The sequence below is a fragment of the Mastomys coucha genome, unplaced genomic scaffold (assembly GCF_008632895.1).
Source record: "Mastomys coucha isolate ucsf_1 unplaced genomic scaffold, UCSF_Mcou_1 pScaffold21, whole genome shotgun sequence".
Taxonomy (NCBI): Eukaryota; Metazoa; Chordata; class Mammalia; order Rodentia; family Muridae; genus Mastomys; species Mastomys coucha.
This window is the reverse complement of record NW_022196904.1, coordinates 54,850,826-54,876,327: the sequence shown is the minus strand read 5'-3', so window position 1 is coordinate 54,876,327 and position 25,502 is coordinate 54,850,826. Positions and strand designations below refer to the sequence as shown.

Below are 25,502 nucleotides of genomic sequence, written 5' to 3'. Positions count from 1 at the left end.
TTCCTCATGATTCCAGGATTCTGGTATAAGCTGAAGTCCAGCTGAGATATCCAGCATCATGGACTAAACAAGTACTGGACTGTTGAAATTTCCATTCAGAAGTAGCCATTGTTGGAATTGTCAGACCATAAGCTATCAGCCACTCAAATACATGCATATGTGTGTACACACTAATTAGAATCTATATTATATAGAATGTTATACATTTAATATATATAATATACATGCATATATAACACATATGTGTGTGTATATATGTATATATATGTGTATGTGTATTATATATATTATAATCAGTCCTGTTTCTATAGAGAACCCAGACTAATACATCTCCCCAGTGTTGTTCTAACACCCCAGCCAGGGTCATAGTCACACCTCCCTGGCTGGGTCTGAAGACAGGAAGACTGGTCCAGAGGTATCACTACCTGCCGAGCTGGAGAGTCCAGGTGGGCTGACCCAGGATCCCTGGTGCCTCAGGGCCTACATCTCATATGAAAGCTTCTGTTGATGGTACTTTCTTAGTCCGACAGCACTCACAACCCAGCTGATGTCTCATGGTTTTATGACACTTTACAGGTCTTCGGAATTAAAGGTAGGAAACTAAGACACAGGGTCAAGCACCCTAAAAGATCAGATGCCTGTAAAAGACTTGGGTGTGGGTGCTGGGAGGAGCCATGCAGGAAAGTTGTGATTGTGTTCTTCACTTACAGATGATCTTGCCTTATTGAAGACTCTCCTTAGGACCCTGGGTGAGCCCCAAGCCCCACTCCGAAATATGTATACTGTTTGGCAATGGCTCACCCTGTATCAGAGCACTAGGTTCAGGCTTCCTCACCCAACCTCTGCTTGGGCTACCTCCACACTCCACCCTCATCTCCCTCACTGCCCATATAACCAAAGAAGCTTAAGTCTACTGCCACAGGCTGGCTCTGGTAGCCCCGACGCCTCTTGTAGCCATTTCTTTTGTGGGTTTTGCCTAGTTCCTATAGCAGGATGAGTGAGGAGCCTGATGTGATACCCATAGTGTGACCCTCTTAGTACTAAGGATCCTTCCTGTCCTGGAAGGAGGCATGGGCCCTGGCTGAGACAGGAAAGAATGTTGATGTCACAGTCCGGGGACACTGCCTGTGTCAGGCCACCAGGACTCACCAGGTGAGCCCAATTACTATTCTAGAGCCCAGACACTAACTAATGAGGATCCAGCAGAGGTGTCAGAGCAGGAGGGGCAGCCTGTGCTTGAGGTCACCACTGCCCAGGAAACTAGGGCCAACTCTGTCCCAGCAGGGCTCTTCTTACCAGACTGCCTACCTGTTAGATGCAAGCACTGAGCATTGATTTGAGTCTTTCTCCAAAGTGGGGTAAGGATATTTTGTGATAATAGCAACAAGTTCTTTGAAGAGCAAAGTACTGCAGGGTGGTCTGAGGAGGCTACTTTGTTTCAATTCCTTGCGGCCACTGACCTTTGGAAATTGGAGAAAAAGGACAAAGGGGAAAGAAGGCAAGAGCGAAGCGTGTGCCTTCGTAGGGTGCCTGCTAGGAGGTAGACTCAGGCTGTATATTACAAGGCGCTGGGAATACAGAAGCAGGGAAGGGGAACAGGAGATGCCTGAGGGAGCTGTCAGGTACATGGTGTTCTTGGCCCACCACAAGGAGGCCCCACTGCAGGGCACTCTGCCTGTTCTAACCACGCAGTATGCACTCTAGGGAGTCTCCAAGCTGAAAAATCCTTGACTCCATGAGAGATTTCATGGGAAGAGAAAGGGGGATCCATATGGAAATAGCCTTAATTGGGTCATCTGGGGCCTGTCTGCAAACTAATGCATTCTACTTGGAGTGCGATGAGGCTGCAAATGGAAAAAGCACTTATGCAAAACCAGTTCTGAGGGAGGCAGACTTCTCTAAGAGACTCAGAGTGCATAAAGTGTGTGGGGGTGGTGGCGGGAGCTATGCTCCCTGTGGCTCAGAGGGGAAGGCTGGCTGGTCAGCCACTGGTGGGGCTGATAGAAGTAAGCAAAGCCTTTACAGGCAACTGACATCTTAAGTCCTAGATAGAAACACACCATTCCTCCTGTACCAGTCCCATGTGTCCCTAAATCTATGTGTGCCCTCCACTGATACCTCAATACCCACTCAGCCTGAGCAGGGCCTTCATGGTGTTTGGACCATTTCTTAGCCAGGAAAATGGGGAAGGTGGGATTCCGTGGCAGGTAGGGTCTCGTGGACATCCCAGAGTTTCACAGTCTCACTTGACTGGGTCCTCATCATCACCACTAACTCAGACCTTGAGCAAGGTCTGGCCTCACCTCACCTTAAAACTCCACTTCTACATGCCTGTGACCTTTGGAGACTAACAACAATTTGTACTCAAATTTATACATTCCTTCTATCAACTCCAAATGCTTTGGAGCCAGGCTTCTGAACTCTACACCCCAAACTTTCAACCCCCACACCTCCCTGTCCTCAACCCCGCTACCTTCCACCCCACAGGTCTCCTCTGGGAGGAGAGTGTTGCAGGCCCTTAGACCTCCAATCCCCAGCCCCACGCTCAGCCCCCACAACATACACACCACACCTTCTGCTCTGTCCTGAGGAAGGGGCTTATGTCCCACCTGGCTTACTACAGGGTCTTCCTTCTGACCCTACTTATCTTAATTTAGCCCCCACAGGCTCAATCCAGTCCCTTCCCCCTACTTCTTAGCACATCCCCACCTCCATCCCCACTGTGCACAGGCATCCTTACAGGCTATGTGACCTAAAACAAATGCAACCTGGACCCCAAGCCTGTGACCAACAGGAAACAGTGAAGCTGATTCTCTTATTGGTGGTTGTCTTTCTAGAATGCCCTCCTAGTGGTTTTCTTTGGGGCTGTTGGAGAGCACCCACCTCACTCACTCTTCCTCCCAAACTCTGTCTTCTCTCTGTAGCACTCAGAGCAGGTTTAAGCAAACAGGGCTGTGGCCCCATCGGTACTTATTCAGTGGTAGTAGTGTGGCCCTTTAGGACTTTTGCAGGAGGGAATCCGAGGAGCCCCTGTTCATGCTGGCTAAACAGGTCAGAGAAGGTAGGGCCCAACAGAAGAACTTATGCTTAGGATAAGCCAAGCAGGTAGATGCTTGGCCCAGCATCCCTTCCTCTAGAAAGGCCTCCAGTATCCTTAACGCCTGCCACAGAGCCCGACACAGAGCAGGTAGTTTACATATGTCTGTTGAATGGATGAACAGATCCCCTGAGTGAACAAAACAGTGAATAGATGAAGATGTATTTGCTGAGCACAGTGCATGTGATAGCAGCATGTGGCTGGCTGTGTCCAGGCTACATGTGATGCCAGCATGTGGCTGGCTGTGCACAGGCTACAATGGCTACCAAGCCTTGCCATGCCCACTTGCAAGTAAGCCCTCGGTGAGGATAATCCTCAAGGAAAAATGCTATGGGTTTAAGGGATCCCAGCCACACCCTGGCTCTCCCTGTTTGCCTTGGCCAGTGCCCCATCCAGATCTATTGGGCCTGGACAATGAACTGGAGAGCTCTCCGTAGACAGAGTAGCACCCCAGCCCTCAGAGCCTAGTCCTTACACACGGAGTGGGTAGCTCACTCGGGGAGTTGGGGCAGGGGAGACGACTCACGATTCCATTTTGCACGCTGAAGCCCAGCTGGTACTTGAGGTCCGGACGCTTGATGAGGACTGTGGTGACCGGGGGACAGCTGACAATGTTGAGCTTTACCTGTGTTTGGTTCTTCAGGCCCTGCAGAACATGGAGGCAAGTCACTAGCTGGGCCCTGGTTTTCTCTGGGAGCACAGCTGAGGGGCCGAATGCCAGGATCATACTCAGTGGGGTGGGGGCGGGGGGTCCAGGAGGGGCTGCCACCAGGCTGTATGCAAAAGAACTTTCTCACTGTCTAACCAAATGCTCTCCTCTTAGAAGACAGACTGTCCTAAAAGGGACACTCTCTGGCTCGGTGAAACCCTGAGGAATTGCTGGAGGCTCGGGAGCTGCATCAGGACAGGCTGGCTGGGAGAGGAGCCAAGAGGAACTCCAGGCTCTAGAGCGGACATGTCCTTCCCACCACACCATGCCACAGTGGCTCAGCCTTTCATAGACATAATCTAAACCTACCTAGAGATGGACATACACACAGGGCTCCTAGGAAACATAGCGCATCAAAAGCTAGGCTGGGCCTGTCTGTATCTGTCCTACTGGACAGAGGCTTCTCCAGGTAAGCTCCCAGAGCCCCTTCGTGGAATATTCTAGACTAGTGGGGCTTAACCCAGCTGCATGACTACAAAGGGTGCAGGGTTGGGGAGACAGGGCAGTCAAACACAGCTTGCAGTGCTGCCGCCAATACCACTACCAACTGCCTTGAGTCTTAAACAGGGCAGTATGATGGATCCCATCCCAGCTGCCTGTGTTCCCTTTGCCTCAGTGCCTCCCAAAGCCCCAAGGTCACAAGCCAGGTCATCAGAAAGAAAGCCAGCCTCCCAGTATCCTGACCATATTACACAGCCCAGCTTCTAGGCTGCCATGACTAAGCATCTAGAAGTGCCTCCCGTAGGGTAACCTGGGACTATCCCAGGCACAGTAGATGGAGTCATTACTCTACTACGTACATAGGTCCTCAGCATCTTGCCTGGAGTGAGGTGACACCTCCCTCTTCCCAGGCTGGGGAAGCCTGGGTCTTCCTCTGACTTCAGGTATGTGTTAGTCTCAGGATCAGTGGACTGTCATGGACCCTTCACTGGGAAAGTCTCTCTGGCCTTTATGTCAAGTGAGGGTTATGGGTCAAGTGAGGTAGGGCTGAGGAGACCCCCAGCACAAGACCCCAGATTACCCACCTTGATGATGCCCTGGCAGGTAGCAAGGGGCAGCCCTACCAGGCTGGTGCCATTGATGGACATGATCTGGTCCCCAATGCTCAGCTTCCCCGAGCGAGCCGCTGGACCACCATTCATCATGTTCGCCAGGATCACGGTGGGCAGGATGGAGCCCCAGCCTGATTCCACGACTACCACACCCAAAATCTCACCCTTGTGCTTCTCCAGCTGCAGCTGTAGGAGAAGGGAAAGTGTGAGAGGACCCACTTGTGCCCAAGCACGGGGAAAGACTTAATGGGATTCGGTCCCAGGGCTCCTGTTTCCCCTCAGGCAAAGGCCAGTTTACCTCAGCTAAGAATGGTTTGGGCCTAAGAGGAGTACCCTTCCTCTGGACTCACACTGCCCTGGCTTCCAACACTATCCAGGACTCAGGAGCATTCTGGGAAATGAACAGTATAGAGTCCTCTCTCCTGCCATACTCAGCAGGAATCCCAGGATGCAAGTATAGCTCCAAGGTTCTGGAACTCTCCCACCCACCACACCCTATGAGGCCAGAGGATGCCCTCTAGTGCCTACTCCACAGTCTTACCCTTACTCTCATTGTGAAAGTCTTATCTTTTTCTTTGCCTGAATAGAAAGCTATCTGCTACACATCCAAGAAGCCAGGATCAAGCATGCACTCAACAAGGATCCAGGATAATTCACTCACTCACCCCTCTAACAGAAGCATCCATGGATACAAAAGCATCCATTCATTAATTCCCCCAGGAGCACACTCATTTATTCCAAAGCCCCCTGGGAAAGCTTCTAGGATCTGCTAGGGCCTCTGCAACCAGCAATAGCAGAACTTCCCTGCCATTGCACCCAACCTCCCTATTTTAAAGATGCCTCCCAAGAGCTTTTCAGAAATATCTCCTAGTGCTAAGCCCAGTGGATGGAGACAACAACATTAAAAGGCACATTTTCAGGGTTGTTAAGACTGATTGAAATCTTTGTCTCTGCAGCAAGTATCTCATCTCATATCTAAGTGCTTATCTCCAGGGCAGGACCAAGACACGCCCTGAGGGTCCCTGTGCTGGATACACTGGTGTGAGGACAGAAGCCTTGCTCTCATCCTTCCCTAGCGAGCTGAGATGGGGAGCCACTGAGATAGCCCCTATGTCCAAGCTGCCTAGCTCATCTCTGAGGAGGTTCATATTGGAGAGCAGGGTCGAGCAGAGAAAGTTTTGGAGGCCCCAACCGATGTGGCTTACCTCCTTGCAGTTCTCGGAGTTTGAGAAGTGGATGAGGTCATCATTATACATCTCCTGGGTATTTATGATGTCGCTGTATTCCTTCTGGCTCAGGTCTTCGGGGTTGATGCCATTGGCCCTCAGGAACTCCTGGTAGGCCACACTGAAGGCCTGCCCAATTGACTGGGCTATCAGCTGGGCCTGTGGGACGGAAGAAAGGCGTGCTAGGCCAAAGCATGGACACATAGGCCCATAAGCCTTCAAAAGAGTCCTCGTTTGGGCTTAAAAGGCTGAGGGAGTGACTCTGAGCTCTAGGCTGTCGGAAAGCTGTCTGCCACTCACATCCCGCCTGGGGCCGCCATGTTGAGTCTCTCTGCTATCCCTGCTACTTCATGTCCAGACACTGGGACAAAGCAGGGCTTTTGTAAAATCACAGAAAATGGTGAAGTAGAATTATTTGCTGAATATCAGACTTTATTGCTTTAATTAAAAACTGTAATGTATTTTTATTTTACCTATTTTATTCTAAAAACAAAAATAGAGCTGAGGTCCTACCCTAACCCCAGAAGTGTCACATGTGTGGTTATCTGTCTATTCTATCTCTCTAGAATTACAAAACCCAAATATATGGAGACTGGTGTGTGTACCACATTGATGTGATATGGAAGGGTGTGCCAAGCTGAGGGTCACAAGAGGCATGGACCTGGGACCCAGAGCAGACTCCATGTCATTGGGGACATTACTTCTTTCTATGCCAGCAGAAAGAAGCCTAGGGAGGCCTGGACACTGATAAGAGATTGCAGGGCCTTCCTGCCAGTAGTATAAACGGGACAGTGGGAGGCAAGCTCTAAGGTAGACATCTCCTGAACCACACCAAGCATGCTCTGAGCTGTGCAGCCTTAGGAAGGCCTGGAACTTTCGGGAACATATCAGTGCACAGGAAAACCAACATCCCTCTTCTCTGCCCCAACCCCCTTGCTATATAAGCCCAACAGTCCAAGTGCTCCCCTATGTCCCTCCTCCCCCACATCTGCCATGGAGGGGCTTCTGCAGGGTAACCCTGAAAACCTTGGTTCAGTATGTTTTGAGACCAGAGGAACTGGCTTCAATTCTTTTCTCCCTCTGTACAATATGTGATTTAAATGCTTCCAAATGAGTAAGTGTATCTAAAATCAAGCTGGGCTGGATCATATCTCAGCATGGGGAGGCGGGGGTGGGCTTGTTTTAAATATGGACTGATTCTAAGTTGAACTGCCTGCCCAAATCAGGCCCTGAAGAGCTCGGAGGAAGGATGGTTGCCACAATGTTCTTGCTACTCCCACATCTACGTGTTAGCAATGGGTGGATGGGGTGGCCCATCGACCACTAGGTGGCGCTGTTGGCTCAGATAAGGAAAGGAGCATTTGCGGGTCTTGGTAGTAAACCTGCAAAGTGGGGGTTGTGGAAACCTGGAGGGAGGGAAGGTCTTAGAGAAGGGCCACAGATTGGAGGGGCTGCCCTGTCTAACTGACATCTCAGTGCTCCAACCACCAAACCCTTATGTCTCCACCTGGGAAGGCCAGAATGACTACATCGAATGTCTTTACCATGAAAGCTCCAGACTGGGTTCTTCCAAGCCCACTTCCCATCCTCCAACCTACCCTTCTTGCAATATTATGCCTTCTCTTCCCCTATGGAAATGACTGGGAGACTTAAGTCAGCTACACACGGTTAAAATGATCACCCTCTTCAAGAACAATCAATGGAGCTATGGATTTACATTTCTTGCTGTCCCTTGCTTTCCCCTTTTGTCCCCACCTCCCCTTACTGTCCCCACCTGCCCTTGCTGTCCCCACGTCCCCTGCTGCCTTCCCACCCTAACCCTTGCCCTTGTGTCCTTGGTTCCCTCCTGCCAGGACAGGAGCCAACAACTCAAAGGGCTCACTAGCTGAGGCACAACTCCAGCCCATCTGACAGGGGTTCCTTGCTTGTTCTAGCTCCCAGGCCTGTGGGCACAGGCTGCTAAAGACCCCAGATGACCTGAGCAGTAGGTTCAGGGGCCTTGGTGCCTGGTGGCCTCCTGCAGGTGGGCTAAAGGTCCTCGAGAAGTCAGGAAGAGGTCATGCCTAGCATTATTCTCCCTGGCTCTGTCACCCTCATAGCAACATCCATTCTTGCTTTATCCCCAGAGCACTGAGTTCTACCTTACAGAGGGCTACCTAGGACCCAGCAGGGCAGGGCTCCTCTCTCCGAGCAGCTGCTCTGGGATGCCTGACACTGGTCAAGCACTTTTCCCTCACTCCTTCACATCTATGTAACTTGGGTTCTACCCTCACTGTGTCCCAAAGCTGTCTGCAGCAGCTTAACCTGGGCTCCTCGTGTTCTTTGCTCCTCCATAATCTGCACATAAGCCTTACTTTCAGGCTCTTGCTTGCTCTCCCCATCACTTGATATCTACCACACTGGCTCTCTAAGACACCCTCAAACTTCCAACCACACAGACATACATGTCTGCCTACATGTCCACAGAACTCCATGCAATGGTGGGAAGTGGAGACTGTGCACAGGCTGGTATGTCTGTACAGAAATACTGGTCTGTATTATAAAACACCCCTTGCTTGCTCCAAAGCACTTCCAGGTGATGCCTTAGGAAAAAGGTAACAGTTCTTACACTGTTTTGAACCTTGTGTTCAGATAAAGATTCTATTCAGGGTTTCAAATTATGCACTATATGGATCCTACACTGATGCTTGTGAGTCCTTCTGTGACCAGGCATGCCTTAGCCCCTTGGGTGATTCCTGACGCCGCAATATTGCTACCATTGACAAAAGCTTGGGATGGCTTCTTCACAGAAGGAATAGGTCAACACAGAGAAGATAACGGCCCAACTGCAGTCTTTCAGGAAGGCCAGCATTCAAGGACCTCAGTGAAGATGCTGGAGCACTCCACCCCACCCCACCCCAAAGGTCACCTCTAGTTTTGCTTCTGTTATTAGAAACAAATATTTATTTATTTTCTCTGTTTCCTTCCTTCCTTCCTTCCTTCCTTCCTTCCTTCCTTCCTTCCTTCCTTCCTTCTTTTCTCCTCTTCCTCCTCTTCTTCCTCCTATATGATCCCACTGCCTCAGCTTCTGAGGCCCTAGGATTTTATATAGGTTTCTACAACCCTAGGATCTCTTAGTGGATCCATGGTATTTAAACTTTCAAAAAACCAATGTTGTAACTTGTTACATAGTAACAATGTTATATGGCAAAATGACACAGGAAAGGCAGAGCCTACCAGCCTTGGAGCAGGTGCATCTTTCTGTGCAATTTTGGCATGCAAGCACGTGCATTGTAATAACAGAAAACTTAGGCAAAGATGAACTCCATTTGGGGTGAGAGGCTGTATAGAATGCATTCTTCGGTAAGACAGTTGTTATGCTTTTAACAGCTCTGGAAGCACCTCTCTATGAAGAGGAAAAAACCGTTCACTCTATTCAGAGGTGCAAGTGTGAGCTGATGCACTTGTTCCGCTCCTGGGTTCTCCATTGGATGGACTCTGGAGCTGAGTGGCTCACGGACTGTTGGGAGAGGGGCAGTTCCTTCACTCAAGTCCTAGCCTTTACTTACATCCTCTGACTCGAACACGTGACAGATCATCTTGTACTGCTTCTTTCCCTCCTGGGCCCCAGGTGTGGTCTCGATGCAGTCCTGAGAGGCTGACCTGGGCATGCGGCGCCTAGCCATCAGAACCACGATGTTCCCGATGTCTGCAATGTAGGAGATGGTGCGCAAGGCATGGTCCATCATGGTTTCCTGTCAGAAAGAGGAGAGGCTCACATCAGAGAACATAGAGCATTCACCACCAACAATCAGTCTGCTCTGGAGGTTTGTAACCTTGACCCTACTAACATTTGGGGCCAGTTCACTCTATTGTAGAAGGCAGGGCTACTGTCCTGCACATTCATAGATGGTAGTCATCTACCCACTGGGATGCCACGCCAGACATATCTCTGGTCATTGCCAAATGTCCTGGAGGGGATGGTAGTTAAGTGGCCCTTGCTGAGAATCACAGTTCTAGTAAACAGTGTTTCATGATGGTCCTGGACAATGTGACCTGTGTGACATGGAGGTGGGGCTCTCTATCCTCAGATAAGGAGTGGCCCTGTGTCGAAGCCCATCCTCATCCCAGTAACATATAATGCCCTCACACTGGCTGGCTCTACGCCCTCTCAGCTTTCCTGTATGGAAGCCAATGATGAGTTTGTCACAAGTCAGGAGATGAAGTATCGAGCCAGCCTGAGGTCCTCAGTGAGTCTCCATAGTGGTCCCTCACCAAGCCCATAACTCTTGATGCCTTTTGTCACTTGACGGGAATCTCCTTGGGCATCTTGCCCAGGACCCTTTCCTAACAAGGCTACTCACAAAGCCTCTGAAAAACTAATCAATTGGTCTTTTGTACCTTTGTTCTCATGTCACAAAGGGAAATCTGATGATTCTGTCTCTGACCTCGGGAGCACTTTTCTTTTGCACAGAATCTATCTCGTGTGGTATGCAATACATGCATCTGTCTAGACCAGCGGTTCTCAGTCTTCCTAATGCTGTGACCCTTTAATGCAGCTCCCCATGTTACAGTGACCCCTCAACCCTAAAATCATTTTCATTTTCACTTCATAATTTTTGCTAATGTTACGAATCTTAATGTAAATATCTGATATGTAGGATTTCTGATGTGCGACCCCTGTGAAAGGGTCATTCGACTCCCAAAGGGGTCAGGGCCCACAGGTTGGGAATCTACTTATCTAGTCGGTGATCTACGTTTCGCTAAGGTTATGAAGGGAGCTTAGCAGCCACAGCACAGGGGTGGGACAACAGCCCAGGGACAGTGGGGACCAGGTCTTCAGCATGAGAGACACTGTCCACAAGCAGAAGCTCCCAAGTCATCCCTCAGCTCTGGTTCCTAATGGACAGAAGCTGCCTGTCACTGTAGTGGCCCCATCCCCCCCGGCCACGCCTGGCCACCTCAGCCTCTACTCTCTCACCCGTTCCCACCCTCCAGCCAGTGTTCCAGTGTCCCATCCACACCAGTTTCGTGTTGACACCTCCTTCCAGTTCATTCTAAACACTGACTTGGAGTAAGCTTGCTAGCTATTGACGGCCCATCCTCCTGTCCCTGGGGGACAGCATTCTGGCACAAGGGGCAGCCAGGGATAGGGTACAGAAACCAATGATCACCTCCGTAGGCTAGATGGTCCCAAGAGAGGCCTGTCTACATGGCCCATCCTCAGCTGGTACATGGGAAGTACCTTTCAGAGAAGCCGCCCACACACTGCCTGCCAAGCGGAATCCCCACTGCCCGACATGATTGTGTCGACTGCAGGGTCTAAGTGGGACACCGCCACTCTTCCTGGGACCCCAGTCTTGTTGCATGCCAGGAAGAGGGTCCTAATGTGACCAGACCCTGGGTGCTGAGACGCCTCCTTGGCCGGTATACGTCACATGGTGGTAGCACTCACAATGGCATGTCCCTGGGAACAGACTCGGCAAACATGGCAGGATTCTCCCCCACGTCATCTAGATACCTTTCCCTTTGCGGACTGCTGCGGCTGTATTGGAAATGTCCCCAAAGGGCCCACCTGTGGTGTCATTGAGAAGTGGCAGAACCTTCAGGAGCCCAGGCCTGGCCGAACAGAAGCTGGGTCACTGGAAACGCATCCTAGGGGGATTTGAACCTCAGGCCACAGGTTCCCCTCCCTTCTCTTGAAAGCCACTAGGAAATAGGACTTCTCCCGTGTGTTCCCACTACAATGGCTGCTTCGCCGTTGCTGTGTAAGCAGTAGGATCAGTAGGCTGTAGGCCAGCCTTTCTAACCCTGCGGCCCTTTAATACTGTCCTCAAGTCATGGTGACCCCCCCCCACACACACACAATCATCTCATTGCTACTTCACAACTGTGACTTTGCTACTGCTATGAATCATAGTGTAAATTATCTGATATGTGACCTCCAGGGGTCACAGGCCACAGGTTAAGAGCCACTGCTGTAGACTCTCACCACCCAAACAGTGAGGCAAACAAACCGATCCTCATTGGTGTTGATTGGCCGGGGCACTCCCCACTGACCCAAGGAATGAAGAGTTAACTAAGTGGCAGAAATGCAGTGATGCTCGGTACCAGGGTACAAGCTGCAAGACAAAGGGGAGTGTGTGGAATGAGGAGGGGAGCTCTAGAGTCCGGATCGAAGTCTCGAGTATGATGAACTCGGTAGCAAAGAGCACAGCCACGGCCAGGTCCTTGTTTCTCTATGTCAATGTCTACTAAAACAAACGATGGGTCACTGAGAAAGATGCCTGGCTCAGGTCTGAGGAAGGCCAAGTACAAGGTTATTGGCAAATATCTGACGGTCTCAGAATGTTAAAAAAAAAAAAAAGTGTTCAAATATTGGAGGGAGGCCATCCATGTGACACCACAAGCTCTCATGTTCTCAGAGTCTAGTGGGAAAGTGAGCAGATTCGGGGTACTGCTTCATAGAATGTCAGTCAACAATAGAAAGAGTGGTGTCATTTTAAACCGCCATTTTGTCCTTTCCATGTTGCAAGGAAGGCTGGCAAGACCATCAACTTCAGGATAGAGGGGATCTGGACAAGTCTAGTGCAGCGGGTCTCAACCTGTAGGTTTCGGCTCCTTTGGCAAACCTCTATCTCCAAAAGTATTTACATTATGATTCATAACAAAGTAGGAAAATTAACAGATTTGAAGTAGCAACAAAAATAACTTTATGGTGGGGGGGGGTCATACAACATGAGGAGATGTATTAAAGGACTGGGGCATCGGGAAGGTTGAGAACCAGGAGTCTAGCATGTCACCTCCTGATTCCCTGACAGTGAGAGATAAACAAAGGTGCCCATCCCCTAGGCATACACATATTCGTCCTGGGGAGAGATCTTCTGCAGCTAGATGGTTGCTCTTCTGAGGTCATCCAAGGCGTAGGAGTTGGCTATGGTGACTCTGGACAACTGTCTTTCAAGTGCTTACCTGCGTGTCAGCATTTAAGACTTTGATCCTCTGGGTAGAAATGAAGAGGTCTACTTCTGTCAGCGTCTGAGCATCACCTTCAGAATTCTAAGAAAGAACAACACATGTGGTTACAACCCAAAGATCCACCACAGTTCGCTGCCTGGCACTCAGTGACCTGAGGTGACATGCAAGGAAACACCAATTCAAAATGGGGGAGCCACAGAAAGCCTGTATGCTTGGTGAAGAATTCCTTCTAAAGGCCCAGAGCATAGAGAGGAGAGGTGGCTTGCCATGAAGGTGCCTGGGGTGGCATTGGCCCTCCTAGGCAGCAAGCAGGGTCCCCTGGCTAATTCTTGCTGGATTCAGTGACTGTCACCACATGCCAGGCATGTTCCTGAGGTTAGGGAAATGTTCTCAAAGAAGTTTGACCCAGGCCTAGCCCTTCTTTTTTGCTTAAATGTTCACAATCACATGGATGCCATGGTCAGGCCTTCCGAAAACGATGAGAGTTGGAGGACAGGACCAGGTTGGAGGTCAGGCCTTCCAAAAACCATGGCAGATGGAGGACAGGACCAGGATGGAGCATCAAGGGGCAGTAATATGAAGGTAGGGGGAAGCTGCCACACCTTGTTTGTGGCCATCACTGGAAGCAGCTGCATCTGTCAGTCAGCTGTGTTTCAACCTCCTGCTCTGGAGGTTGAGTAGCTACTCAAGGCCTGCCCCTAAGCCGGGCAGCTTCTAATTGATTTTCACACCTATGAGGATCCCAGTTACCTCACAGCAGCACTGAGAAAGAATCTCCCCCGCCCCACGTCCTCACCACCAGGACTGCTTTGCCTGCTGGAGTAAATAATTCAGGATGGTCACTAGGGGGCCCACAGTGGTATCCTCCATGACAACATAGCAGAGAGTGGGATTTCATTACTTAGAAGACAAACTTCCAATTGCAATTCTCCCTGAAGACAAGTTCTCAAGAATTCTAATTCAGAGAGAGGCCCTGTATCTCAGTGACTATATACATTTTAGTTCTGTTTTAAGATCTTTGGGGCTGTCCATCTACCACAAGATAATGCTACTTTGAAATACTTAGGAAAAAAAAAAAAACTTCTAGACAATCCAGTTGAAGAAAAATCTTCAGGAATATGAAGGGGTTTTTCCTCTGTTTGAAAAAACCTGGGTTGTATTTGACATCAATGGAATCCCCAGCATTATAATTTTAAATTAATTGTTTAGGGTAGCATTTAATCTAAATGGGTTCACTACTCCACCATGATATCTTCAAACATAGGTGTCACTATACCTTATATGTTATGTTATGGGATTGTGGCTCAAAAGTAGGAAAAGCCAGAAGTAAATTAAAACAATGCTATAGGTTGGCTGAGTTCAGTGAAGGAACTTGAGTGAAGAAACTCATGTGGACTAGACTTGGACGGTGAGTAAATACATGGAGGAGAAACTGACAAAGGGGATGGGGGTTGGTCATCTATGACCTCCAAAGAGATAGGGTAGGTCATCTATGACCTGCAAAGGGATGGGGTTGGTCATCTATGACCTATAAAGGGAAGGGGTTGGTCATCTATGGCCTGGCAAAAGATGGAGAGAAGCAAAATCCTACAAAAGGATACCAGAGATCAGGATGGGCCATGGCTCAGCCAGCACAGTACTCCCAACTACTTGTAGCCAGATCATAAAAGGGGCCTTGCACCATGACCCCTAGGTCCTGCCCAGAAAGAAGTCCTTTTGAGCAAAGTAGCCTGGCTGCTGATGGCCATTTTGAAAAGAGCTGTCCTGTATCTAGCTCCATCAGAGCCTATATCTCTATAGAGTTTCTGGGCCTACAGATCTGGAAATAGTATAAGAACCTCATCGATCCATAAGGACTCCAGTATTCTCAGGAGACTGCAAGCAAGCAGGCAACCTACTTCAGGGAAGCACATCCCAACCCCAGGCCTGCAACCTAATCTTGCTTTGCTAAGAGACTCTTAACATCCAGCCTGCCTGGGCAGAGGGAGAGGGGTGAGTTCATTTCACCCTCTAAAATTCAGCATTCTCCTAACGAGGAAGTAAAGCCTATGAACTCTGTGGTATTGTTTGAATTCCCACCAGAAGCCCCCATGCATAGAACAAGGCATGCACCAACCCACCAACGCACACATGCACATGCCAGAGTGCGCACGCACACACACACACACAAACACACGCACAAGCACCACTGTCTCCGGCCCACATGGGCCCTACACACCGCTTTTTTCTTGATCTTAGCAGCCTTCTGCATCCTCTGAGTAGCATAGAAGAGAAAAGAAAATCAGGAAGGAAGCTGAGGTGAGGTTTATTTCAGCCTTGTGCTTAATAGGAAGAACTCAAACTCTGCAAGTCCCCTGCAGGGACCGATGGACTGTCACCACCACTGTGCTGAGAACACACAGGAAAAAAGCCATTCATGCACACCAGCCCCAGTGGAAGAAATGACTATACCAGAGGATGGGATCAGGTACCAGGGAACAGGCAGGGCTAGGTCAGGAGCCATAGGGCCCAGAGTCTTTGTCCAGGGACAGGGGCTGGCTGGGCTCAGCCCCGGAGCCCCCTGCTTTACTTTCTCCTCACCAGCACAGATGGTCTTGTCTCCTGGTGCCCTCTGCTCCCATCCAAAGAGGTTAGTGTGTGGTGGGAGTGAGATGAGGGGGCTGACATTGTTCCACACTCCCACAGGCTGGTAGTATATGCAGGCTCCACTTTATCCAGGGTGGGGCACATTGCCACATTCCCTCCCCCTGGTGTTACTGTGGCCTCATATTTCCCTTGCCCATCATCACCTGCTGGGAAAACCATACAGGCCAAAAAGCCTACAGAGCTTTGAGTGTGTCAGTATTCCTCAAGGCTATGCATTTGAGTGACATTTGATGGATTCTTCCTTGCTTTCTGAACCACTTCCGTGCTAAAAATACACTGTGGGGACAGGATTTAAGTCTCCATACAAAGATGCTTAAAGAGGGGAATGCTTCAGAGCTATCAGCTATCTTTGAAAAGTCACTTTCCAGAGACTGTGTGGACCGTATTTAAGGAGTCAATGACAACTGTGTCCAGCTGAGCATTTGCCAGCCAGGCTATAAGGCCTCTTTTGAGATGCTGGGCCATGCCTGCTTTCTGTGCTGGACAGAGCACCTGTACTCCACTGTACTCCTCCCATTTCAGAGCTGCACCCCCCCAACCAGGGGCCCACCCAAGCAGCCCTCAGGGCCCAGAAGTAGCCCACCTTGACCCTGCTGACAGCTTCTTGAGCCTGCATCATTCGGATGTTTTTGGAGGGGTTGCGCTCAGAGAGCAGCTGGGTGGAGCCCAGGTAGTTGGCTGCAAAGATGATTCCATCGATGAGGTCCTCTGGCTCACAGGGCCCTGGAACTGAGGAAGTACAGAGTGAGGACCTTCCTGAAAGAGGACCCCCAGGAACCAGGGACAAGGACAAGAACCCAGCACAAGGTAAGACAACCAGGATGGCGAAGCTGGAGGGCTGAGCTCTGCAGTGGACCTGCAGCTCAGGGAAACCCGGTATAAGTCACATAACTGACACATGGCTAGATCACTCTGCAGGAATGGGGTGATGAGGGGTACTCCAGGAGCCCAGATGACTGTCTCGCAAGATAGCTCAGCCTCCCCGGGGGGCAAGCACCTGCCATGGGAATGCTTCCCAAACATAGCAGCCCGTTCAACACTCTCACGGAGGTGTGTGAGGGTCCCTCCTCCACTGTGCAGTGGGACTCCTGCTAGCCTGCAGCTTCTTATCCCACCGATCCAGGCCCCAGCCGGGCAACACGGTCCTGGCTCTATCTGCTGTTTCTAGACCATGGCAGCACAGCAGAAGCTCTGCTGACAGAGTGTTCCACCTCTGTAGTGCAAGGGCCATGGACACATGTGATCTGAGCACTTTAACGGAAGACTGGCTCCATTTCTGAAGATGCAGCTATCGCTCTGTACCTGGGTTCACACCTGTGAACTTAAGATCATGCACTATGCCGTGAGACCTGAGATGGCCACGCTGGGCAAGTGCAGACTTTCCCTTTGTGGTTCTTCCCTAAAATGTACAGTGTGACCGTTGTTCACATGACACTTCCACTGTAGCAGGCACTGTTAAGCCATCTAGTGATGGATTTGAGTGTGCGGGAAGGTGTGAAAACTACATTTTTATACAAGGGATGTGGGTGGCTCCCAAAGGGGTCTTGAAACCAGTTCTCCATTGACACAGAGGGTGGAATGACTGTAATTTTAATAAACTAAAACATTAAAACCCACGTGGTGGTGCACGCCTTTAATCCCAGTACTCAGGAGACAGAGGCAGGTGACTCTCCATGAGTTCAAGGCCAGCCTTGTCTATTGACCGAGTTTCAGAACAGCCAAGGCTACACAGAGAAAACCTTTCTCAAAAAACCAAAAAAAAAAAAAAAAAAAAAAAAAAAAAAAAAAAAAAAAAAAAAAAAAAAAAAAAAGCCAAGGGACAGATGGTGACCATTTCAGGGCTTGTCCTGCCTGTTGCAAGGACTGAGTTCTGCACTTGAGATGCAAAAGCTCCCATAGGCAATATGGAAATGAGTGGACAGGATGTAGGTGCAACTGATAAGACCAGGCTTTCTGGGTTCTAACAGGCGATCCAGCAACAGCACACAGAGGCCTGGCAAACCATCGCACCACAGGTTGCTCCTCCCAATGCCACTGTCACCTTGCTGATGGTTAGCGCAGCTGCATCCTCTGTCCCTGGGGTGGCAGCTTAGCTATCACACTTCCTCCAGCCACCCATGCTAGCCTCTAGCTCCATGATAGCTTGGGTCAAAAAGACTAAATCCAGCTGAATCCCTCTGGTGGATGACAGTCCATCATGGACTCTCATGAAGCCCCACTCACCTAGAACTCCATCCTAGATCATCAGGCTCCTATAGTGCTGGCCACCAGTGTCCCTATATGAACACATACTGCATACATGCACACAGAGTAAGGGCAGCTGCTGGAGGTGAGGGTGGGGCACATGCTGTGGCTCTGGACCTCACACACTGGCCCCGTGCTCCTGATAGGAACAGAGAGGTGTGAGCTTCCAGCAATGAGGAGCTCTTGGCTCTGAGCAGAAAGGAATAGTTTCTGTGGAAGGTACCTTCAGCTATTAAAGCAACCAAGTGTCTGTGAGCATCTTAGCCCAAACTCAGATGAGAGGAGGAGATGGCTACTAGGTCAGAGAGAAGAGCTGGCACCCAGAGGGAGGCAAATCTAGCATCTGATAGCCAAGTGCCTAGTCCCAGGGTGACAGCGTTTGTGAGCCAGTTACTTCACTCTTAATGAGGGACTGAAGGAGTAGAGGGTTCACTACACTCAGAGAAACACCTGGAATGAGAGCCATTCAGAGAAAGGGCTTGTGAACTCAAGGCAGCTGTGGTCACCTGCACAAGGCTGGGTCCATCAACATTTCATCCTTGAATAAGGAGGAGTTCATGAGGATTCCCCTCCTCAAGATCTATAAATGGTTGCTCAGAAAGGGGCATCACTCTCTTGAGTGGTGTGACCACTGACAAGGGCTCATACTCCAGTAAATAAACCCCACCTGTGCCATACAGGCTGCCAATAAACTTAGTGTGATTCTCTCTCCCTCTCTCCTACCTTTCTCACTCACACCATGGACACAAATACCACAAACATATGAAAAGGGAGGGGGCTTATTGGAAAAGAAAGGTTTCATGAGGAGAGGGAGGGATGAGATAGGGTAACAGGGTATAGAAATGTCCAAAGTTAATTATATACATGTATCAAATGATCAAAGAATAAAGAGGAGGAATCAAGACTTGGGCTCGCAAGCCTGCAGCCCCTAAGACGCTGACCTTCCTCTGAGCACACAGCTGAGACTTCAAGGGATGAGTCGAGGACCCTGCTTAGCATCTGAGCAGGCCAAAAGAACTCAGTAAGACCCAGGACTAGGACAGGCATGTGCAAACCACAGGTAGCCACAGTAGAAGAGAGCAGAATCAGGAGACCCCTCCCCAGTTGGGGGTTTTCCAAGTCAAGCACTTCCTGAAGGTCATAGACCCACACTGGCTTTCCCACGAAAGGTCTCCCACGCCCTGCCTCCACAAGACAGCCTCACTGACCCTGTAGCTCTCCATGATCAGGGTCTAATCAGGCTCCTTTTTTGTGATCAAAGGCACCATTGCCCAAGGTCTGGAGCTGGCTGATGGCAGCTATGGCCTTTATACAGGTGAACCAACCAGGGGGTTCTAAGGCCATCCAACACAAAGGACAGGAACTATCAATGCAGAGCATTCCAGTCTGACCTCTGGAGCTTCAGGCTGAAGGAAATCAGTTTTCTCATTCACTCCAGTGAAGACGGATCAGATGTCTACTGGCCGAGGGGCATCTCACAGGCCTGCATCCCCCAAGTGGGGCCCATTACAACAATAGTGTGTGAAGAGGAGATGGGTGTAGTACTGTGCCCTGTGGATGGTTGCAGGGATTTCATCTGCCCTTAGTGAGACTCAGCCAATACTATGGTCTACACTACAGAGGTGTCCTCCATTCTATGGGAGGGAGGGAAGGGACAGGGACAGGGACAGGTCTGACTCCCCTTCTCAGAAGGTGCTCCCTATGACTCCTGCCAGTCACCTAGGCAACCTGACCGGCTTTTCTGGACCTCGATGAGGCTCAAGCTCATGTTTCCATCCATTCTGACAGGACTGTTAGTCCTCATTAATCTGAGACCAGCGGAAGGTGCAGACCCTTTGTGTGGAGCGCTCGCTCTTCTTTTGCCTAACTCTGGCAACAACCCTTAGCTGACACCAGCAGAGGGCGACTGAGAGCTAGCAACCACAAATGCTTGACAGGTGAACCTGAGTCCCCAGAAGGCAGCCTGCTCCTGCTTGATGTACCTCTGACTCACACAGAACATATCCCCTGTGTGTGCAGTTGAGAGGAGTGCGAGGTACTGTTCTTCCTTCCCTGCCAGAATCAGCCATTGTTTGCAGCTTAGTTAGTGAGCCTGCTGTCCTGCCTTATGGAGCAGATGGGTGTAGTACTGTGGGTCTTATGGGGGTCATATGAAGCTATACCCAGTATCACACATCTCTGCTATGCTACCAGGGTGGGACAATAAATCCTTCGTGTAAGGAGTGGGCAGAGGCTGCCAGCACACCAGCCTAGTCTGTTAGTCTCCTGAGCTCCAAACCTTTCCCATTTCTGCCTGCGTGCCCCAGGGCATGGTTGTGGGGCTGGAGCACAGTGCCAAACGGGTAGAATTCTGTGTAACTGGGAGGCCCCAGGTGCAGCTGCTTTGTCTGACTCACCAGCCCTGTGTGACAGCAGGATCCCGGCCATCCGTCCTTTACAGTTCCATGAAACCAACTTCATTATCCCATTTTATGAGAAGCGCCATTTGAAGCAAGGTCAGATGGCTTTCCCCAAATCAGTATCCTGCCTGTGAGGACTTGTGATGTCACAAAACATGGCTCACTGGCCAGAGGGTGAGGCTGACAGTGGTGGCTCACACCAGGAAGAGAAGGTATGGCCCCGCAGGAGGGGAAGCAGGCCGGAAAGCTAGAGGAGCAGGGGGGGATTGCCCATGAGTAGGTCTCTAACACTGGAAGGGATCAGCAAGTCAAAGAGAACCTTCTAGGCTGAGGCAAAAGCAGGCACAAAGGTCCTGGGGTCACAGAAAGAGGACCAAAGGATGCTCAGATGGCCTGATGCGAGGGATGAGCCAGCAGTTGGAATAAATCAAAGTATAGAGAAAACAGATGTGAGAACTCTGGAGCCATTCTGAGAGACTATCATTTCAGGCTACCAGCCAGAGACATGGCCCAACCACACCACTTCCTCTAAAGAGACAAACAACAGAGAGGAAGAACAAAAAGCTGCCAAGTGGGTCAGTGGCCACTGCAGTGGTCCTAGCAAGCAAGAAATGGTGTAGACCGGGAGGAGGATGGGGACTGAGAGATCTAGTCTCTGAATGTGAGATGAGGTGGGGAGGGTTTTTTTTTTTTAAAGGATCCATGGTAGATGACCGGAGGAGCGTCTACTTACTATGAGGGGTCCCTTGGCAAAGGACTGCCTTCTGGAGTGAGGATTTTGGACCAGTTTAGCTGCAGGAGCCAGGGCACCTTCCAAGTACAGCTCAGGAGACTGCCCAGTTTAGACAAGAGATTAAGAATGAGCTTTGAGAGCTGCCAACTGAAGCTAGAGGCATGGGTGAGTCACCGTGGGGAGGACATGGGGCAAGGGGATGGGAGGAGGCCCCAGGAACTAGCTTTGCCAGGCAACATGACAAGAAGGGGCTTGGAGAGAGACACAAGCCCATCTGTAGCAGGCTGGCAAGAGGCCATCTACAAGGGGTCCCCATGTACTGGGCATCTTGACAAGGCAGCCAGGGGTGACCTTGGAGCCATTTCAAGGAATAGCAGGTGGGAGCCAGTCCATGCGGTGAGGCGTGTGGGCAGGGACAGACTGTGAGCCGTTCCCCAGTTCAGGCTCCAAGGAGGAAAGGAAGATTGCAAGTGTGCAGGGATATGAGACAGACAGATGGATATAGTGGGAGGGAGGGGGAGGAATAGGCCGCAGATCTTGTGAGGACTGTGGTGCAGAGGGACAGACACCTGTCTCCACAGCCTCAGAAAGGCCAGACATCTGTCATTCTGGGGGGTACTCTTAAATCCACATATCAGGGTAGCCACCTGGGTCAATGAAGAGCCACACCACAGGAAGGAGCCCCTAAGTGTGGAAGGAATCGCTTCCAGGACCCCTGGAAAGGCTCTACGGCCTACGGTGCTTCCCTCTTTCAGAGCCTGCTCCAGAGCAAGGCTTAGCTCTGCAGCAGCTCGGTCCTCCAAGAAGCCCTCTGAACAGAGTGGCCTCTGCTACTAACAGATGGTGCTACTGTAAATCCAGGCCTGAGACAGGCAGGACTATCGTGGACAGGGACACATCGCAGGGATACGGTGTGTTATTCTAGAACACGGTGAGTGACGGGTCAGTGGCTGCAAGAGGAGAAGCCGTGGCAGAGCAGAAAAGGTCAGAGCCGTGTGCAGCTCAGTCCCCAGCTCTGCCAAGGACACCCTAGGTATTAGCTTGTATCTGAGTGAATGGCTTCTAAGAAAAAAGGATAATAAATTAAAAATAAAACCTGGTCAAACAGGAAGGGGTATTTTCTGTGGCACTATTTGTGAATGAAAAGGCCTGGGAGCTCCCTGGGCACAGCCTACACTGGGGTCTGACGGAGCGGCTTGGAAGGTGACTAGCACCTAGGACTGGAGTTTAGGAAAAAGGCAATGATGGAGAGAGAAATCTAAATTCACTGCTTCTCACTGAAAGAGTGGGATATAAGCTTACAATGAAAATGCACGAAACACTCACCATTGCATAAACCAAGCATGTAAAGAAACATCAAATAACCCCTATAAAACCTTATATAAAACTGAAAATAAAAAAGATGTTTCTATTTTATGTATCCATTTAAAAGTTCATACAAATCAAGGAACATTTAGAGAAAACTACATTAAATGTTATATATATATATATATATATATATATATATATATATATATATATATATAGTCTATATGGAGAGGCTTCTACAGAGAAGGTAGGAGGGAAGCAGCCAGGAATGAATACTTTTACACATGCCCAGTGTTGTGTGTTCATCTTAGACCCATGAAAGTACTTTTCATAGTCATATTGACAAAAGCTTGGTGTTTTTTGAAATAGCTTAAAAAACAGATTTATTTATTATTTACTTATTTTATGTATACGAGTGTTCTATCTCCATGTAGACCTGCATTCAACAAGAGGGCACTGAATCCCTTACAGATGGTTGTGAGCCACCATGTGGTTTCTGGGAATTGAACTCAGGACCTCTGAAAGAGCAGCCAGTGCTCTTAACCACTGAGCCATCTCTCACAGTCCCAAAAGCTTATTTCTAAGAATTCAAAGAAAAATGAAATAAATGAATCTAAATACTCAATTGTGACATAATCAAACAACTAAATATGATTTCCAAGCATTACAAAAAGCTGCCACAGGCACAGTATGGGTCTGGGATAGGACGCTATGGGAAGGGGACTCTATGTCCCAGAGCCTCCCCGGGGATGGAGATGGTTCCTTCCCCCATTTGAAGTCATTTGGCGGTCCATTCCTGCTGGGCTGTGCTGGAAAGACAAGAATAAAAGCCAGGAAATCCTAACTGAGCCTACGGGTCTGCATCCTTGGCAACATTGCTGTCTCTGGAACTGGAGCGTGATTAGCAGAGTTAAGACAAATGCATAATCACAATCACATTGAGAATCAGAACCTGGGACGCAGGAACAAGAGAGCTCAAATGCAAGGACCCTGAAGCCCTGGGAAAAGATCTGTATGAATCATTATGCAGTTCAACTTTGAAAATATAACACACTAGTTATTGTTTATTGAGTATAATTGCATAAAAATTACCCCCAAATTTAGTGACTTAAAACATCAAACACTTATTATCTTGGGAATCCAGCTACGGCTCGGCTGGGGCCTCTGGCTCAGAATCTCCATGGGAGGCTGTAGTCAAGGTAATTGTGAAGCCTGTTACAATCTTAAGGCCTGAACAAGAAAGGCCAATTCCAAGTTCCCTGCCAGAGCTGTTGGCAGAGACTTAGGTCCCTTGCCAGCTGGCCTCTCTGGAGGGCAACAGAGGACCACAGCACAGCAGCTTGGTTCTCTTACAGAACAAGCAAGAGGGACAGAAGCATAAACCACTCTATCTATAACCTAATTTTGGAAGCAGCATCCTATTCATCACTTTTACCAGCTCATGGTCAGGGTGAGGGGTACGCATGGCAGTAAGTATCAGGAGATGGGATTGCTGTGAGCCTTGTGCCACTTTACCATGTATGCCCACTTCCTAAGCTCTGCAGCAAGGAGCCTCAACCTCACCCAGATTTTGGTCTCTAAACATTACTTTGCCACACTTCATGATAAAAGAACTAAATGATTCCATTATCCGGGCAAAATAAATAAATTCTGTCAGAATTTTGGAACATACTAAGGCCGTCACGGTAAGACTTAGGAACTAACCTCCAAAAGCCAGTTGGTTATGGAAATATGGAGGCATCTGTAAGCAAGTTGTCTTCAGGTCCACCCTATCAGGCTGTAACCCAAGGATGCCCAGTGATAGCCCACTGCTTACTTTACAAGTTGGTAGGGAAGCCCATTCTTTTAAACATTGTTAAAGAGAAGGGCTCAAGACTTTGCCAGCTTTTCTTGTGCACTATAATCAGGATAACCAAATGTCTGCCACGGGAAAGTCCATCTGTCTAGGAGTTCACAGAATCAACAGCAGGGAAAAGATGCTATCAGAATAACCAGTGAATGGATCTAAACAATGATCACCAGATACCATAAGCCTCCTAATAAAAGATGAAATGATATTTATAAAGTTCTGCCCAAGCAATCAAACTGATTATGACTGCCCTGTATCTAAACCCTAACCATTTTCCTGAACATGAACAGAGGAGCATGCAGACAACACCATCAGGAAGCAACCAACCTAGTCCAGGGTGCAAAAAGTGCCACCAAGTGAAGGACACAGAGACTTACACTCTGTGCCAACAAGACCACTGTGAGAAAGAAAACAGTCATGGTCAGCTTTAATTGTCAGCATGATACAGTCCTCTGAACCAACCTCCCTTGAGGAGCAGTCTAGATTAGATGTGGGCATGTCTGTGGGGCTTGTCTTGATTGCTAATTGATGGAGGAGAACCCAGCTCATTATGGGTGGTACTTTCCTTAACACTGGGTTATATAAGAAAGCTAGGTAAATACGGGGTCTTTGAGGAAGCCAACAAGCAGCAGTTCCTCCATGGTTTCTGCTTCAAGCTCCCGTTTGAGTCCCTGCTCTGACTTCCCTCAATGATGAACTGTCACCGGCAAATGTAAACCAAATAAACCCTGTCTCTCCCACGTTGGTTTTGGTCATAGTGTTTTCCTCATGGCTACAAAAAGAAAATTAGAGGAAAGAAAGATTAGTGTGGGATCTATAAGAGACAGAGAGGATTATAAAATCTATCAACCAGGCTCAGTAGGGGAACTTGTTTAGATCTCTATTCAGAGGGACGCCATGCAAGGGCAAATGCAAACACTAGCTGGCACCAAATGACATGTAGAAAAGATTGCTAGCTTTATTTTAGTTGTGGCAATGGCATTGAAATTATTTAGAGTAGAGTTCCTAGATTTTAAAGATACATAATTAAAATGCCTAAAGGAAAAATGAGATTGCTTTAGAGACGGGGAACAGAGGTTAAGTACGATAGGTTGTAAAGAGGTGGTGACTATGAGTCTGACCAGGTGACACGCAGGGTGACGGGTATGGTTCAGCTGTTAATTTGTGTGTGTGTAAAAAGGATGGGTCTCTCCAAAGGGTGCTGCTTTTTTTTTTAAACTAGTGGCATTTCTTATTATTATGTAACACTGTTCCTTATTTTCAACCCAATTCATCCAGACAA

General features: G+C 49.2%; 1 protein-coding gene across 8 annotated transcripts in view; it reads right to left on the bottom strand.

Annotated features, from left to right (window-relative positions):
* Apba2 (amyloid beta precursor protein binding family A member 2) overlaps positions 1 to 25,502 on the bottom strand; it is a 227,677-nt gene that overhangs the window by 5,377 nt on the left and 196,798 nt on the right. For 7 of the 8 annotated variants that reach the window (XM_031386875.1, XM_031386881.1, XM_031386876.1 and 4 more), the window contains 7 exons: positions 16,271 to 16,416; positions 15,260 to 15,295; positions 13,036 to 13,122; positions 9,633 to 9,818; positions 6,064 to 6,243; positions 4,832 to 5,044; positions 3,624 to 3,743 (listed from right to left, as the gene is read on the bottom strand). In XM_031386875.1, the coding sequence (XP_031242735.1) occupies positions 3,624 to 3,743; positions 4,832 to 5,044; positions 6,064 to 6,243; positions 9,633 to 9,818; positions 13,036 to 13,122; positions 15,260 to 15,295; positions 16,271 to 16,416 (968 nt within the window). The remainder of the gene's footprint in view (positions 1 to 3,623; positions 3,744 to 4,831; positions 5,045 to 6,063; positions 6,244 to 9,632; positions 9,819 to 13,035; positions 13,123 to 15,259; positions 15,296 to 16,270; positions 16,417 to 25,502) is intronic. The other variant, XM_031386883.1, reaches the window with a different exon arrangement.